The sequence below is a fragment of the Scaptodrosophila lebanonensis genome, unplaced genomic scaffold (genome assembly GCF_003285725.1).
Source record: "Scaptodrosophila lebanonensis strain 11010-0011.00,11010-0021.00 unplaced genomic scaffold, SlebRS2 tig00000113-arrow-arrow-pilon, whole genome shotgun sequence".
NCBI lineage: Eukaryota > Metazoa > Arthropoda > Insecta > Diptera > Drosophilidae > Scaptodrosophila > Scaptodrosophila lebanonensis.
In genome coordinates this window covers 894410-913016 of record NW_022060575.1, presented here as the reverse complement: position 1 = coordinate 913016, position 18607 = coordinate 894410, and the positions used below count along the sequence as shown (strand labels likewise).

General features: G+C 38.4%; 2 protein-coding genes across 2 annotated transcripts; one reads left to right on the top strand and one right to left on the bottom strand.

Moving 5' to 3' along the window:
* Positions 1-263: 263 nt before the first annotated feature.
* LOC115628364 (N-acetylgalactosaminyltransferase 6-like) lies at positions 264-2582 on the bottom strand. The gene is made up of 4 exons (XM_030524441.1): positions 2270-2582; positions 1443-2211; positions 884-1116; positions 264-823 (listed from the first exon to the last, which is right to left on the bottom strand). The coding sequence occupies exons 1-4, from the start codon at positions 2437-2439 to the stop codon at positions 421-423; spliced, it is 1575 nt and encodes a 524-aa protein (XP_030380301.1). The 5' UTR covers positions 2440-2582; the 3' UTR covers positions 264-420.
* Positions 2583-9610: 7028 nt separating this feature from the next.
* Positions 9611-12197, top strand: LOC115628417 (cytochrome P450 4d8). The gene is made up of 4 exons (XM_030524505.1): positions 9611-9767; positions 10321-10777; positions 11157-11713; positions 11772-12197. The coding sequence occupies exons 1-4, from the start codon at positions 9611-9613 to the stop codon at positions 12137-12139; spliced, it is 1539 nt and encodes a 512-aa protein (XP_030380365.1). The 3' UTR covers positions 12140-12197.
* Positions 12198-18607: the final 6410 nt, after the last annotated feature.

The window sequence follows — 18607 nt, the reverse complement described above, 5'->3', positions numbered from 1 at the left end:
ATAAAAAGTGGAGCTAAGTAAAAACACGACCGAATGCAAAGACAAGCGAAAGCTTTTCTGAGCAAGGAAAGCCAAAGTAGGAGAAATCTAATCGATTTACAAAATATTTAATAAACGCCTCCGACTCACAGGCAAGAGTTGTCAGAGGCGTCAGTAGATCTACCAAATAAAAAGAAAAACTTAACAGATAAAGAAGGCTAAGAATTACTTAAATGCTAATTTTCGGGTTAGGTTTATTAACCAGTCCGACAGGTTATGTTCCGTCTCAGAGACCGTTCTTGGTCGGAGATTCCGGCTGAAAAGGGAAGCTTTTATCAGAAGCTTTTAATTAAGAGTTGAGCTCGCCAGATTCTTGCATTTCCATCGTGATTTTCTATAACTGTTCTAAAATCTTAGTTATGAAACGCCCTTCAACAAATTTCACAAACTTTCGATATTTTTAAGCGCTTTCCGATTAACAAATCCGATGTTCCATTGCATGTACATATTGCTTTTGTTGCACGCATTGACGACCACCGTTTTTTTCAGCGGCAACATCTCCAGGCAACGTTCACCCTCTTTACGATACTGTAGAAGTCCGGTCTTGTAATCGTAGTTCCAGTACTGATTTCCCCCATTTCTGTGACATGGACTTTGCCACACTGGAGCATTACGTTTCAATGTATGGACCTCTAGGCATTTTGTATATTTGTTTTGCAATTGTAAGCGCAATTCTTTACGGGGGCTGAGTACCCAAAATTGCGACTGTTTGGGGCGAATCAAGTTTCTGGCACAATGATGTAGGCCAATAGGCTTCAAAGTATCATTTCCAAGCACGTCCACACTGTGAAAAATCAACATCGATTGAGCATATGGCGTAAACGAAATATGTCGGAGGTCTTACCACATATTGACATTTCCCAAATTTTGTATGGCACCGGAGGCATATATATATGGTGGAAATCTGTCTACAATATCAAATGCCACATTTTTTAAATACCACTTGAAGGATTTGCACTTTAATTTAGATCGCAGCGCTTTTTGTTTGGTGAGATCACCCGCGTTGACATTATGAAGTGGTTTTTGAACAAATTGTTTGAAATCATCCATCCACACTTGTGCCATCCGTTTCATATTCTGTGAAAATTGATCAAATTTCATACATCAATAAAATAATAAATGATAATATTATAAATAAATAAAATTCAGAGACCACCATACAATGTTCTTTTATACATTTGAAATATGCGGGCAGGCTGATATTCTTAAAGCAAATGGCTTTACAGCAAACTTCGTGTGACGCAAATGGTAGATGACCAAGTGTACAATAAAATTGTAAATCTACTTCACGGACCATGGTCATGTAGTATAGGAGCTACAATAACATAAAATATTTCCGTAAAGAGCAGTAAGGACGGAAGACATGATTGTTATCATATCATCATCAATTTATTCGAGCTTACCTTTCTGAAATAATTCGATCGTGCAACTGGTAGCTTATAGTTTTTTTTATTCCGGTTATAGATGTGTGCAACATGTGAACAAGGCACATTATACAACTCGCCTCCACACATCCATATTTTGAAACTTAACTCATATTGTTCGCCACCATAAATATCCAGCCCCTCGTCGTATCCTCCCAACTCCCAAAAGAACTGTGACGCTAAAGCGAATAGTCCACCCATCATAATAGGACTTTTAAAAGGCTTGTCCGGAAACTTCAAGTCTTCGGGTAGCCGTGGTAGATCCATATACACAAGATTCCACATGAAGCCATCACGCCTGTAAGTTTTTTTTTTACCTACACTGAAACTGTTAAAACTAATTGCATTAATAGAGGGAGTAACGACTATTCGCTTATTTAGTGCAATAGGCTCCAACAATGGTGGCAACCAATTGTGATTGGCTTCGATGTGGGAGTCCAGAAAGACCAGAATCTCCGCGGTCGCATTCCGTGCACCTGCAGTTCGGGCAGCCATCAGACCCATTCGTCGAGGTTGTCGAATAATCCGCACATTTGTAAAATGGCCGGCTATATAGTCCTCTAGCGGCTTGTGGAGATGATCACGATCACTGTAGTCGTCCACCAATATAACCTCTTTAATCAACTCAGGTGGTGAGCGATTAATTACACTATGCACAGAGCGCTGCAGCACACTCAAATACTCGTTAAAGAAAATTATAATGATGCTCGCCATTGGTAGTACACTCAGATACAGTTTCTTTTTGCAGCTGTGGGAAATTGAAATTGGTTATTGCGTTTTGACGTTTTTGGATCTGACAAACTCACGTCAAAAGCCGTGCATCGGGCAACGAGCGATTCACAGATATAGAGTCGGAGAGCAGCGCATCGAAACCGTATTTCCTATACAGCTTAAGCTGCAAGCCGCCCATCGAATTATTCAATTTGGCTGCCTCTCCATGTTCACCAAGGCCCACACGCTTGGCATCGCGTTTCATGGCCAAATAATCGTGCCAATCCCGTTTCTCTTCACTTGGAGGAGGTGGAAAATTAGGTAGTACGATATCCTGTGCTCTGCCGTAAGGTTGAAATATTGGATCCAGGTCGATAGTTTTGTCTGTGAAAGGTGCGTACAAATACCAAACAGAATAGAGTAAAATCAGCGCGGACCATGAGACAATGAAAATCGTTAACATCGCGAGCAATTTAATATTGGAGCCCAACATTGCGTTTGTTGTTTTCGACTCCAAACAAGTGATTTGAGTTTGGAAAGAGCTTAGTTCGCTACAGATCCAAATTTCATCAAATATTAAATGCGAATTTATACAGTTATTATATACATTACATTTTTGTTACGTTTGATTAGACTCGGTGCTACTCTTCCTGTTTAAGTCGCATGGACTGAGTATGGAGTTACAGTTGGTCTGTTTGGATCTAATACATTCACATACATACACAGAAAATATCACAAGAGAGATTGTGAAGAGTCACGGTTTAATCCGAAGAGGAGGACTCGCTCGACTTGTAGTGTGTAGTTTTATATTAATGTTTATAAAATAAACTTCCTATTTGTGCTGGTACTTATTTTGCCTTGATTGGTGCTTTCAGTACGTAGTGTTCTCCATATTTCTTCGATAAAACGCAAACATTTTGAAATGCATTTGTTCTGCCTGCTCTTAGAAGTCTGCATAGTCTCTGAATAAACTCAGAGTGCGTACATATTTAAGGCAAAAAAAAAAAAAAAATAAAACTTTGTATCTCTAAGCTCTCATTATTTCTGATATTCATGTTTTCATACGGACGGACAGACATATGTACATATTGAGTACAAGTATGTCAAATACGGTAAGATTGAAACATTCGAGTAAATACCTCAGTAAAATTGATATATGTATGTGCAAAATTTGTATTTGATATTCCCGTTATTTTAATAGATGGTTTGATGTTTTGTGTATACAAGTTATTATACCCTGTACCAAAGGGTAAAAGGGTATATTAGTTTTGTGCGAGTGTACATGGAACACACAGAAGGAGGCGTGGCAGGCCCCACAAAGTATATATATTCTTGATCAGCATGACAAGCCGAGTCGATATAGCCATGTCCGTCTGTCTGTCTGTATGGACGCAAGGATCTCAGAAAGTATAAGAGCTATAATAACCAAACTTGGTATCCAGATTCTCCTGAGCCCGGGAAATTACGAGTTTGTTCATTTTTTCTAATTATTTAAATTAATTAAATTTTTTCAATTAATATTTTTTTGTTTCTCTTTTAAATTTATATTTTACCTAGTGTATTTAAGTCCACTACAAAAAACTGTGAATCAAAGTTGAAAAAAATATTACAATTTTTATAAGTTATTTGAAGAAGGTGCCTTATAAAATTTAATATGGTTCAACATTAACACACTTTTATAACAAAGATCTACTGTTTGTTTTGAATACTATTCATATTTAAATAGTAATTAAATTTGTTTTAAGTAAATTTACGTTGTTTATATTTGATTTAAATAATTTTTTATTTGAGTGTAGCGAATCAATTTCACTTCAGTGCTACACTCAAAAGCTGCCGGAGGGTGTTCGCTCTTCTTTTTCTTTTTGCTTTTGAAATGGGCGCATATAGCTTAGCGCGCGAAGTTTGTATAGAGTATATATGTATAGAGTATTTCAGTGTCAGGCTTGCTCGACTGTAGCATTATCTCGTATTTTCCATTAACTTCTTGGTCTAATTAACAACAATTTTTTTTAAACGTTATGCTGTGGTTTGATTATTTTTCAATTGCATTTTTTCTTAGTGTATGTCTAGCTTTATAGTCGGCTTTTGTTTCGTTTGCGTAAACAAATCATAAAAATCCACAGAAAGTGCACTACAAATAGCCATAAGTACAACATTAGCTTGCTCTGGGCCATGGCACTGGCGTTGTGTTAATACCATTTTGAGTCCGTGCTTCATCTTTTCCCATTCAGCTCGTCTGCCACTCTTTCTGGAATCACGGCTCAACGGGTGGGATACGTGATTTGTGCAGCGCAAACTTAAAAATCGGACATCAGCGCTACGTGACTCGCATGGCAAGCGAGCGGCAAGCGCTTCCTTCGACAGCACGGGAGGAGAATACCGTACTCTCATCCCCCCTCCCCATTCTGGTCACATCAACTGCTGCAGTTTTATGAACTAATAAGCTTTTCTTTTTGCGTCTCTGTCTTGCCCGTCATAAATTATGCATAGAGACAAGAGTGTAATTCCATTCATTGGGCATAATCTTGAAATTGAAATCGAATTTTTGCAGCATCATTAAGTCAGCCTTTGCGTAGTCAATGGAAAAGTTCAATTCCACCCAATAGAAAAATATAAGTTTTTTACAATTTGCATCGTGAATGGCTGTTGGCCATGAGATGCTATCATATTAATGGCCAAACGTTATAAGAAAAGCCCAGCGGAATCAAATTATTTGGCAGAAATTGTGAAAATTCATTTGCTTTTCACATTGGAAATGATTGCAGCTCAGTGCAAATTGTTCGTGTTAATATCGTAAAAGTGTGAGCTATAAATTGAAAAAGGATCTGAAAATAAGGGCAACAATTTGCGGCAGCGTTGAGTAGAACAAAGAGGTAGTCATAAACATAAACTGCGATTACTCGTATATGCAACAGTGGCCGCCACTCGAGGGCCCGCAAAAAGGCTGAATGGTAAAATATTTGCCCGACCATGGCGAGTAAATTGTTGGCAAAAAGGCTACAAAAAAAAGTAAAGAAAGCGCTGCCCTGCCAGTAAACTGGCCAGCTGTTGATATAGACCTTGTTGTTGTTATTCTTGTTATTTCTGATGGGCCGTTGCGGCCAAAGTTGAGTGGCGGGATGGCAACAGTCTCACCATGACTGCCACAGCGATGGCGATGGCGACGACGTCAAAAGGAAGTTAGCAAAATAAAAATGCAAAATGCCAAGTAAGGCGTATTTATCAACATAATTACATTTTTTAATGGCTTTTTAAACCGCAAAATGGCAAAGCTGCAAAAGGCAAAGATAAAATTTAGCGTCCAGGAAAAAATATACTTACTATGCAACCAACAAGCTCTACGTAGTGTTGGCTTAGAGTAGCAAAGTATGTAAATAACCAGCACAAAGCTGAAAGAATGCATACAAATGTTTATATGCATGTTGAAAACTGGAATCAAATCGGTTTATAATAACAATTCAATATTTATATTATAGCGAATGTATTTAATGCGATGCCAGCAGGAAGAATAAAAGTCACTATTTATTACGTAAGTCTTATCAGGAAATGATATCAAGCGATTAGAAGAGAGTAAAAGAGCAAGGAAAAGCCTTTGTGACATGACAAAATTATTTAAAATAAAACACATCATAACAGTTATTTTTATACTCTGTACATGAAATGTACAAGAGTATATTAGGTTTGCGGGAGCTGAAAAATGTAACAGGCAGAAGGAGGCGTGGCAGACCCCACAAAGTATATATATTCTTGATCAGCATGACGAGACGAGTCGATCTAGCCCTGTCTGTCTGTCTGTCCGTCTGTCCGTCTGTCCGTCTGTCCGTCTGTCCGTCCGTATGAACACCTGGATCTCAGAGACTATAAGAGATAGAGACACCAAATTTTGCACGAAGATGCGTTATGTGTGTATTCTATACGAGTTTGTTTTATTTTTTTGATTTTCCCCCCCACTTCCCCCCTATGGGGGTTTTCCCGATTTTCCATTCGTATAATCGCCTATATCTCGGAGACTATAAGACCTAGGAACACCAAATTTTAGTCCCAGATGCCTTATGTGAATACGCAGAAAATGTATATTTTGGAATTCCCCTCCCTCCCCCCTCTACCCCGCAAATCGTAACTCCCGTAATTCTTGGAATTTCGAACTAAAATTTTGGAAATACCCCCAGTTAGTTATTATATGTCCGTATGCCAAATTTCATTATGATAGACCGATTTAACAAGAAGTTATAGCCATAAATATATTTGCTGATGCAGCGCTGCTGCAGCGCTGCTCAAGCGCTGCCCGCGGCTGTTGTTGATGTTGCTGTTTGGTTGACTGCGAAAATGCTTACACAGACACGAATTAATGCGCATAGGCATACATACACTCACACAGACGCAATTGCTATGTAAATGTGCAATTATACACCCTTTACGTGAGTTCGAATACCGAGAGAGGTAAAATCGATCAAATTTTTTTTTTTATTTTCTTAATTTTTTTATACTCTGTACATGAAATGTACAAGAGTATATTAGGTTTGCGGGAGCTGAAAAATGTAACAGGCAGAAGGAGGCGTGGCAGACCCCACAAAGTATATATATTATTGATCAGCGTGACAAGACGAGTCGATCTAGCCCTGTCTGTCTGTCTGTCCGTCTGTCCGTCTGTCCGTCTGTCCGTCCGTATGAACACCTGGATCTCAGAGACTATAAGAGATAGAGACACCAAATTTTGCACGAAGATGCGTTATGTGTATATTCTATACGAGTTTGTTTTATTTTTTTGATTTTCCCCCCCACTTCCCCCCTATGGGGGTTTTCCCGATTTTCCATTCGTATAATCGCCTATATCTCGGAGACTATAAGACCTAGGCACACCAAATTTTAGTCCAAGATGCCTTGTGTGAATACGCAGAAAATGTATATTTTGGAATTTCCCTCCCTCCCCCCTCTCCCCCGCAAATGCGATTTTCTCTAACTCCCGTAATTCTTGGAATTTCGAACTAAAATTTTGCAAATACCCCCAGTTAGTAATTATGTGTCCGTATGCCAAGTTTCACTATGATAGACCGATTTACCAAGAAGTTATAGCCATAAATATATTTGCTGCTGCAGCGCTGCTGCAGCGCTGCCCGCGGCTGTTGTTGATGTTGCTGTTTGGTTGACTGCGAAAATGCTTACACAGACACGAATTGATGCGCATAGGCATACATACACTCACACAGACGCAATTGCTATGTAAATGTGCAATTATACACCCTTTACGTGAGTTCGAATACCGAGAGAGGTAAAATCGATCCAATTTTTTTTTTATTTATTTTTTTTTTTTATTTTTTATAATTATTGTAAACATATGTACAGAGTATTTCAAAGTCGGGACACCCGACTTTAGCTTTTTTACTTGTTTATTTTCTATAATTATTGTAAACATATGTACAGAGTATTTCAAAGTCGGGACACCCGACTTTAGCTTTTTTACTTGTTCTAATTTATCTTCATTACGAGATAACTTAATCTATAAATATGCGATTCAACTTGAAGTATTAGATATTGAGAAAAATGTATGTATTTTTGAAGAATTAAAAATGCAGCGATTTTTTCTGGACTTATAGGAATCGGATTTTTTAAAACAAACGCGATATTAAGTTATCTTTGGTTTTTTGTTGAAACTGTCAAGTACAATCAAAGCGGAATTTACTTGCTTAGCGGCAAGGTCAGCAGCAATTTATCCTTTTAGTCGTGGTCAAACCCTTTCATTCTCAAAGTAATGAACTAACCAAACTTCTGATTCTCAAAGGCTTAGACCACAGTGAAAAGAGTATATTATTTTCGTACGGAGCGAGTACCACCGAAATAAGCAGGACAAGTTTGTTTTTTAAGCAGCCCTCCCTGCTCCGTTGAAACAAAATTTAACATGTACATTCTTTCAGTGGATTTGCGTCCTTATTTAAAGTTTCGCTGCGATAAGTACATTTTAAGACAAGTTTTAGCCTTACATTTAATCTCTGTCCGTGCACTTCTGACAACTGTTGTTGCAGCTTTCGTTCAACTCTGTGCTGCACTTAGGCATAGTCATTAGCATACAAGCTTATTTAATTTTAAAATATTAAGCAAGCTGCAGGGCTTTTAAGTTCTGATTAAAGGTACTATATACCCGCAAAATAGTATTTTTTCTGATTTTGTGCTTTTGTTAGGCTTTCTTATCTTTTAAGTTTAGCTTAAATTGTTATATTAAGTTTTATAATATAATCGACAGAAATATTGTTGATATTCTGAGTAGAATAAAATAAAAATAAAATAAAATAAGAAATTAAATTAGAGAAATCTGATATTTGACTTCTTCTTTTGCATCAATATTTGGCGTAAAAAAAGCATGTTTGAAATTCCCAATTGGAATCGGTCACGTGGTTGAACAGTCCACAGAGCTAAAAGGGGGCCTCTCTTCACTTCAAACGTACCACCTTACCCAACTCCCTACACACGAGCACATTACGCATTCGCATCGTTGGACCAACGCCTATCAACGTGACTTGTCTGCATTCTGTGTGTCTGTCGACCCGCCTGTCGGCTTAAATGCATGTATGCGTCTGGACCATATCACTGGCATTGTCTGATACATTTCGCATGTTGCAATTAACGCTACAAATTGCATTTTTAATATGCAAAATTAATGTGGAAAGTCTTTCTGTTGGCCCAAACATAAAACTGTGTATGGGTCGCTTTATTTAAAACAGTCATTGCGAAAATTGAAAATGCTCGTTGCATCTACAATTGGAAACACTTTTTGCATGTCACTGCAATGCAGACATACGATCATATAGATTGGTAAGTCTATATATATTTTCCTATTAAAAACAATATGATAAAATCCATTACAAACTCAAAGTGGCCCTGGCTGTGACTGCCACTTTGTCAACTGATGGAATATCCCTGCCTGTGTCCAGTGACCAGTCCAGGAAGCTACTGTTAATTAGTTTTTTTGAGCGCAGCGTTGTGTAGCATTCATCCACTCATTCTATCCGTTTGCAGGCCAAGGGGCAACTGAACTCGACACTCACTCACTCATTGGGGGGCAAATGTTTTAATTTCCGCACGAGTGTCTCTAGCGGAAATTACTTGAAAAAAGTTGCCCCGTTCCAGGGCCAGGCAACGCACTGAATTAAAAACAATTACGGCAATGCAGGGCAAATATTTTTGAGCTTTCCATTGTTTGCTGAAAATAGAACAGCACTGATAAGCAAATCGCCGAAAGTGCTTGCCGGTGGATTGTTGGCGCTTATCAATGCAAGCAATATTCCCCTTCAATCCAACAGTTCTCACGCGATTAGCTTTAAAAAATGAATTCAAGTACGATTAGATATATCGCAGCTGGTTATATACAATGAACACTGCACGGAGCTTACAATAGTCGATCAGCCTTGAATCGACATTGAAGTCTGCGTGTGTACTGCGATATGTGGTTGCTTCTCATAATTGTTCTATTACTTTCTGCAATATTATTATCGCATCGAAACCAAAAACAACGTCGCGATGCTGTGGCCAATCTCCCCGGACCTTACTGTCTTCCGTTAATCGGACCGGTTCATTTAATCTTAACTGCCAACCAAAAAAGTGAGTAGATTAACAGAAAAAGTCCCTATGCAACTGTTTTATTTTGTTTGTGTGATTTTGAAATGTTCCGTGTGGCAAATAGTTTTGTTTGGATATCGGTCAGATATATATTTTGTTTACGGTTTGTGTCTAAATTTGAGCTCCCTGGCTCTTTTCATTCACTGTAGTTGTTGATTAGTCAGGAAATCTTTATTATATACATACATATATATAGATTTAGATTACATTTTAATATTCTGTTTTCGGTGTTAGAACTAGGAATCAATATTAATTCGAAAAAATCAAATAATCAATCTGAAATTTCTAATTTTAAATTTATCTCGAATTTATTTTCCATATATACTGCAATACTTTAAAAATTGAATTATTCAATTGTAATTCTAAAATTGAGAATGCGGTAACGGGTCAGATTAATTCGAATGACGCAAATACCCACAGGAGAACCTCTTTTTACTAAGAAGTTATCAAGAAATTAGAGGTGAATTTAATTAGAAGCCTTCTTTATTTCTTTTATATCATAAGAGAGTATTTTAAGAGTCCGGTTTATTCGCAGACTTCTTTGATATTAGTCGAAAACATGTAAGTAAATATGGACGTATCGTAAAGGTGTGGATCTTCCATCGTCTGCTGATCTTCAGTGTTGATGTGGAGTTAAGCGAACAGTTGCTCTCCAGCCAGACGCACTTGGTCAAGCATCCTGTGTACAAGACGCTTGCACAGTGGCTGGGTAATGGATTACTGTTGAGTGATGGACGGACATGGCATCAGCGTCGGAAAATAATAACGCCTACCTTCCACTTCAAGATACTTGAGCAGTTTGTGGAAGTCTTCGATCAACAGTCGTCAACGTGTATTGAGCGTTTGGCAGAGCGTGCAGATGGTCTCACTGCCTTCAATGTTCATCCTTATATATGTCTGGCTGCTCTGGACATTATAGCGGAGACAGCTATGGGCACAAAAGTCTACGCACAAACAGCAGAGAGCACTCCTTATGCAAAGGCAGTGAATGAGTAAGTGACTAATTTATATTGTACTCGTATGTAGTCGAGAAGGATAGAAAGAATAGATCCTTTTACGAATATTATTTTTTATAAAAAAATTTTCTCTGCTATGCTTACAATTTAAAGGATCGTTTTTTCATACGCTTTGGAAAAATAAATTGAATTTTCGATTCATGACCATTGGCTCCATCGCATCATACACTATGAACGTATGAAAATTGATCTTAATTGTGGTGGTCCGACGAGGCTTCTGTCTATACATTTTCAAATGTACATTCATGTTTTTATGTAACATGTTTAATATCGTTCCTATAGCAGCAATTAATTAATATTTCATTCCAATCTAGCATACAATTTTGATCAAGAAGTTTCCAATCTTATCTTACAGGTGCACCGAGCTCCTTGCTTGGCGTTTGCTAAACATTTTCCTACAGAACGAGGTCATCTTTACGCTGACACAACCCCACTTGAAGCTACGCCAAAAGAAACTAATAGGAATTATGCATGAGTTCACCAACAAGGTAATCGAGCAGCGTCGAAGTGCACTGGAAGCTAGGCAGCGCCAGGGGCAGGTTAATGCATATAATGATGTGGGCGCTAAGCAACGTATGGCCCTTTTAGATGTACTCCTGCAGGCCACCGTCGATGGCAAGCAATTGACGAATGCAGAGATACGTGAGGAAGTCGACACTTTCATGTTCGAGGGTCATGACACGACTACATCAGCTATATGCTTTACCCTCGTCCTCCTCTCGCGCCATCCCGAAGTACAGGAGAAACTGCTGGCAGAAGTATGCGAAGTGTTGGGCTCAGATAACAAACGGCCTATAACAATGCGAGACCTGACCGACCTTAAGTACATGGAGAGCGTTATAAAGGAGTCATTGCGAACGTATCCACCCATTCCATTGATTGGTCGCAAATTACAGGAAGATTTTAAGTACAGTAAGTGCCAAAAATAAATGGTTTGGGTACGGTAATTACTTTACTTTTTTTTCTGCAGCCCATTCCAAGTATGGCGATGGTGTCGTACCAGCGGGTACGGAAATCATCATAGGCATAATGGGATCATTGAACGATGCAGAGCAGTTTCCAGAACCTAACAAGTTTCGCCCTGAGCGTCATGAGGACGGTGCACCCTCAAGTGCCTATGCCATGATACCCTTCAGTGCTGGTCCACGCAACTGTATCGGGCAGAAATTCGCCCTATTGGAAATGAAAGTCATGCTGGCCAAGATTGTACGTGAGTTTGAGCTGCTGCCTTTGGGTGAGGAAGTAATGCCCGTGATCAATATAGTGATGAGCTCGAAAACGGGTTTCCAACTGGGTATGCGAAGGCGCATCGACACCAATAATGTGGCACCTTCTTAGAGGACACTGAAAATTTAAAGGATATTAACAACAAAATTGTAGTGATATTATAACTGCTTAACACAAATTGCTAATTATCGGTATAAGCCGGCATGTTGATTTTAGAGGCACTTAGATACCTGTTTGTTTTTTGTTTTTTTTTATTGAAGGTGGACTACAACATACCTAGCTTTATCCATTAGCTCCATTCAATTAGCTCCATTCACTAGCCCATAACTTTATTAATGGCATACATATGTATGTATGTCTTGGGATATACAAAAAATATACTCTGTTTCCTTTTAGTGAATGGTAAAAAATATCTAAAAATATAATTTGAGTAACACATTTTCATCTTCGTTTTGTTTTTAGAAAGTAAGTATAGCCCTGCTCTTAAAAAAGAATGATTCAGAGAAAAAAATTATAATAGTACGTTAAGAAGAAGCTCTTCTCGGTCAGAGGAGGACACTCTTCCATTGCATGCTAAATACAGTGCAAAATAACCAAACAATTGCAAACTAATGAAATTTGTGGTTGTCGAGCAATCTTCAGTCCACAAATTTGGCCACATGTTGAGCAACACCGAAGCGCTAGTCAGTCAAAACATGGGTTCCACAATGTTGCAGCAACATGTTGCCAAGGCATCGAGGCACGAGGAAGTTAAAAAAGTTGGCATATTAAGCTAAGTATGTTATTACCATGTACCTACGGCATTTGACAGACAATGACTAAACAACTTCTGGCAACAAGTGTTGAAATTTCTGACCACTTTTAATTTTTATTGGCGCTTTCTTATAGTTTAGTATTAACGTGAATGCTTGTTACAAATTTTTTTTTGGCTAAGAAGTCACTTGATTGGCCAAGACAAAAATTCCCAATACACACAACGAGGGTGTGGTGTTTATTTGTGTGTGTGTGGGTGGTGACGTCATCCATATGATACATACACTCTGGGCATGTTTACAATAATAAGCTAAGTTATAAGTCGTCATAAATATTTAAGCAACTATAGTAATGCCTGAAGTGAATGAAAAACATTTTAAAACAATTGAACGAAACAGTTTGGTCAAGTTTTTGAGGAGGAGTCGGGAGAAGGTCGGGTTTAACTAGTCCCGCGGCATTCGCATATAAACACAGGAGCAGCTGTTGCTATTTCCTGGCCACATCAAATCTCAAAGTTTTGCATTTTACATTTTATTTTCATTCATTTCAGTTTTCTGACCATCACAGGCCGGCCAACCCTTTCAAGTGGCCGCTTTTGTCTTCGGTTTCAACTGTCAAAAGTACATTTGCCTTGGTTACGCCACAGAAATATCCTTGAAGCATGTAATGACAATATCAGCAGATGCCACAGTCCCCCGGTTGTGGGGGAGTATAAGCATCCTTTGCCATTTGTCTGGCCCGCGGGGGTTTTGGGATTTGTGGCAGAGCTTGCTGTGGGGCTTGGACTTCAGTTACAACCGTTTACAGTTCCGTCGTACAGTTGGTTGCCTCTTAGGCCATGGCTACAATTTTCATTTTGTGGTGGCTGATGAAAATTTAATGACACGCATGTTAAACAATTCCAGCTTCAATTTATTTTTTCTAGACCATTTCATGTGTTGTCTACATTTCTAAGCAGGCCATCCTGATGGCAGCTAATGAAGCTTTTATTGTGGCTACGTGGTGTCGTTGAACTGGAGTTGTAGATTGTATTCGGGTACGGTCTCCAGTGGCTCATATAAATACGTCAATGTCATGAACAAGTTGGCGGGTGCAACGGCCACGTCCACCTCGACATTGCGGCATGGCCAGCAACACGTCTCCGGCAAGTCGCACGTATGCAAATTAACAAAAAATTGCGACAACGACACGATGCCGGCGACAATGAAAACTAAGCGAACATCGAGACTCAGACTCTGTTGCCCGACTGCCATCCATAGTATAGACTTACTGTTCTTGTTGCTGTAGTTACTTGTGTTGCTTTTGTTGCATGTGGCTTGTGTGCTACGCAAAAAATGAAACAACAGCGCAAAAATCCTTGCACAAGCCTGCCGAATATGCATTTGTTTCTGAAATCACACTCAAAAACACATTCACACTCACACACACATACAAGTACATACATACGCATATATATACGTTGTTGTGTTGTGCCGCAAAAATTAAAACAAAGACATAAAAACAATTTACATTTCCATTGTTTCGTTTTGCCAAGCAACAACGTTGACGATGGCGCTGACAGCAGAGCGCAGAGTGTTGAAAAAATTTTGTAGTTACAAGTACAAAAAAACAACAACAAAAAACAGTAGATGCGAGAATGTAGATGTATGTATGTTTGTAGATCCGTATACGCTTATAAATTGCAAATGCACTCGGTCAGCCGGCAAGTTAGACGCACAGACAAAAAAATATGGATTTATTAAGACACGGCGACAACGAACTAGAGATGAGCTACAAATATTTTGTAGAAAACTTTGTTGCTATTGTGCAGAGGCTTTCTGGTGAACATTAGAAATGTTTAATTAGCTCTGTAGAAACAACTGGAATACTTTTGAATTATGCAATGCAATACTTTTAAAAAATGCAAGCTATAATTTTCAGTAATTTTGTAAATTGTGTATATGGCTTAAAATAATAATACTTCAGTTGCAAGAAAATGCTTTAAAAATTATATATTATATGTATATGTATTAAAAATTTCTTAAAATATCATTTACAATATTTGCAGCTTTTTTAACAGCTTTAAATGAAATAAAAAGTGTTTTCAGATAAATCGCTGAAGGAAGTTTAATTTTAAGTAATTTGGCAATATACTCTTAACTTTACATAATTGAAAAATAGCTTATAGTTGAAAGATTGTGGAGGATATTTGTTCTAATCTAAACATCAGGTAAGACAACAAAATAATCAAGTGTAATTTGTAGGGCTTACCTATAAAGAGATGTTGTTTGAAGTGTTAAGTACTCTTGATGATCTACACTATATAGGGCAACAATAATCGTATTTATTACAAAATAAATAGCGTTAATATTATGATTTGAAATATATAAATACTCCCTGTAATGTAATAGTAGCGCAGAGTGCAGCCTGGCCACGTCCTTGCCGTCACAGTTATAGTCAACAGCGTCACAACGAGTATTCGTATATGTGGTTATTGTTGTTGTTCCTGGTTCTGCCGCCAAAGTGAAGCATTTTGCATGAAATGCCCATAAAAATGATATGCACATCAACACTGTCTGATACCAATGGCGCGATACGGGCGAAAATTTGCTGACATTGCCTAGTTGGGTATACTATACTATATAGTCGCGCACTTTACGGACGTTGCGGCGTTGCAGCAACTGTGCCACTAATTGATGCACAACTTTAATATCTGTCAAGTGTAAGTAAGTAAGTAAGTAAGCAAGTAACGAAGATAAAGTGGCAGCCATGGCTTAAATACATTTGGCTAGACATTTCATTAAGCGCACTAACTACTCATGGCTCATTCGGAGCTCATTTCTTGCAGTTAAAAGGTTGCCATCAGGCACAGACAGGCAGACAACTCATATTATGACATTGACTTCTGCTGCTGCTTTAACGCACACACACACACACACACACACACACACACACACACACACACACACACACACACACACACATGGACACATATTAATTCCCAGTTGTCATATGTCACGCAGCTGTAATAATACAAGCTTATGTGTGTGTTATGATTACTGTCACACACACACACACTCACACACTCCGAGAATCTCTATGAATAAGAGCATATGTAGCATAGAGTAGGGCGCAATATCTTACGCTCGTATGGGGCTTTTGCATGTCACCTCCACAATCGCAAACTTTGACATTGACTGCCTAACAATTTATCACAGCCAATTTAACCACTTAAGTGTGAAAAACGTTGCCAGGCGCAAATGCGATATATAAAAAGTAAAATATGAGTTGGCAACTGCGTTGTGGTTGCCCAGCCCAGCTCAACAGTCCAACTGTTTGTTAACAGCGTCCAGCAGCTTCGCATAAATTGGCAACCATTTGTAGCACGCTGGTCAACCAGTCAATGGGCTCAGAATGTGTGTGCGTCTGTGTGTTTGCCTGGCGGCTGACGGCATTTATTTGTTTACAATCTGTTTGCGAAAGCTGCCGCAAGGCTTAAAATCTGCATTTGCATATAACACGCCGCTCTGTCGAGCTCGGTGCGTGGGCATTTGCGTTTTAATTGAAAAAGACAGTCGGCATATAGTACAGTAATACCTCTAAAGTTGAACACCAGGTCATGTACCTATGAACTGGGACCATTGATGAGACGCGTGAGTTCTGAGGGAGAAAAATATCACAATGTTGTTCTAACGATTGCGTTCTGTATTACATACTTTAAATTAATACATAATTTACAAGAATAAACATTTAGATTGTTAGTTACATTTTATTGCTATTTACATATTCAAAAATGAAAATATGTACATATGACTATTCGAGCTCTCCAAATGTTGTTATTTTTCACTGCTTTTTTTGTGTTTCGTCGCGTTTCTTCGCATTAAATCGAAATACAAAACATGAAATCAATAATTCACATTTGGTCAACTATTGTTATTGTTCGCGACATCATTGTGTATAAAAACAATGTTGTCTCAACCTATATTTTGATTCCAATATCTTCATAAGCAAACCCAACAACCAACACTTGAACATTTTTAAATATTTGATTTGGTTTGCAATAATACCAAACGTTGTTTTAGCCCTAAATAGTCCTCAAGCAAGCTAAAAACTACACCTTTAGTACAAACTGCATTATATTCAGTTTTAAATAAAGATGTAAGTTATAAATTACTGGTAAGACATGTGTGTGTGTGTGTGTGTGTGTGTTGTGTGTGGCATCAGAACTTTATGATTATTCAAGAGGTCCTTGTGAAAAATTCAATGAGAAGGATCGAACTGTGCCTTTTTATAACAATCAACTAGCACTGTAACAATAAATTAAAACAATTGTATATACATAGTTACATACATGCATATATAGTTATTTATTTAAGAAAAGAGTGCGAAGTGAAAACAATGCACATATTTATTTTTTATTATTTAGTAGACCGTCCTGGAGAGGAACGCTCTTAGCAATAAAGCAAATTACAAATTTTTCAAGCCTCTAACATCCCTTTTAGTTGCCGTTCTCTGTATCGCGCATAGTTTTGTGTTAGCCAAGTGCTTATTTCATTGATACTTATAATTGCGAATTGTCAATTAAAACATTTCAATTTAAGCAAATTTTGCCAAATTCAATTCACATGGAAATGAACACGCGGCGTATGCGCAATATAAAGATATTTTTATTAGGAACTAACGGCGAATGCGAGCAGGCACTTAGGCAGGCACACAAGGGGCTGAGTGTCGGGAAGGGGATGCACGCTTTTATGAAATCGGCTTTTCATGAAATCCACATAAAAGTGCAAATGCATGTTTTTTGAGACAAAATCCGTATAAATCTAAAGAGCAAATGCCAGTCAAATGGGGTTGCGTGTGCGTTGTGCTGTAAATGGATTGCTGACGTTGAAGGAACTACCAACTGAATGGGAACTAGCTTACTGCCGCGGCCTCTGTCTAACAGTTAGACAGTCAGTCAATGAGTGTGCCGCATATTCATTCGCTCGTCCAATTCATGGCAGGCGGGCTAGTCCGCAATGAAGCCCCTTTCGCCCACACTCGCTTTGCGCTGTAGCGGGTAAAACAATTTTCACACTCATTACAAATTTGCATAATTACAGCACGTCCCCGGACTTGTTCCCGCCTCATTAGCGTCCATTGCGCATACGCCGCGTGGGCCACGCGCCTCTTTGATGTAGTCACTCATAACCTGCAGCTAAATGGAAGTCATGCGCTTAATTTATGTGTGGCAGAGAAAAAAACAGTAAATGAGCTTTTTGCAACACTCAAGTGAGCGTTGGCGCTAAGCGTGACACTCGCGCTATAGGCGGCATTAAATTATAAATACATGGAAATTAAAAACAATTAAATGAAATTACATTTTACACCACAACGAAATGTTTATACATTAATAAATAAACTGTATAATGATGCTAATCCCTTAAGCCACCAACTGTTTGCCTCTCTTCTTTCCCACGAACCCCGTACTGTTATCGCTACCCCCTCCTCCACACAGCTAACAAAAACAAGACCGCTATCAATTTTCATCGCGTTTGGCTCATTAGCGCTGGCCACTTGTAAATTTGTGTAGCCGCCGCTCACAACTGCAAATTAATTTAATTTATAGTTATACAATTACATCCAAACATACACATCAATACTATATATTCGTATGCACGAGTATACATGTGTGTAAATAGCAAAAATCGCGCAGCATTTGAAAAAGTATTGCGGTTTCAATACGCCAGCCACACACATTTAAGCATGAATTACAGCACATTTTTGCATTTGTATTTACTTAAATTATTCTCGGGCATAATTAAATGTCAACAGTATTAAAATACACAAGTGAAACATGCGAAACAT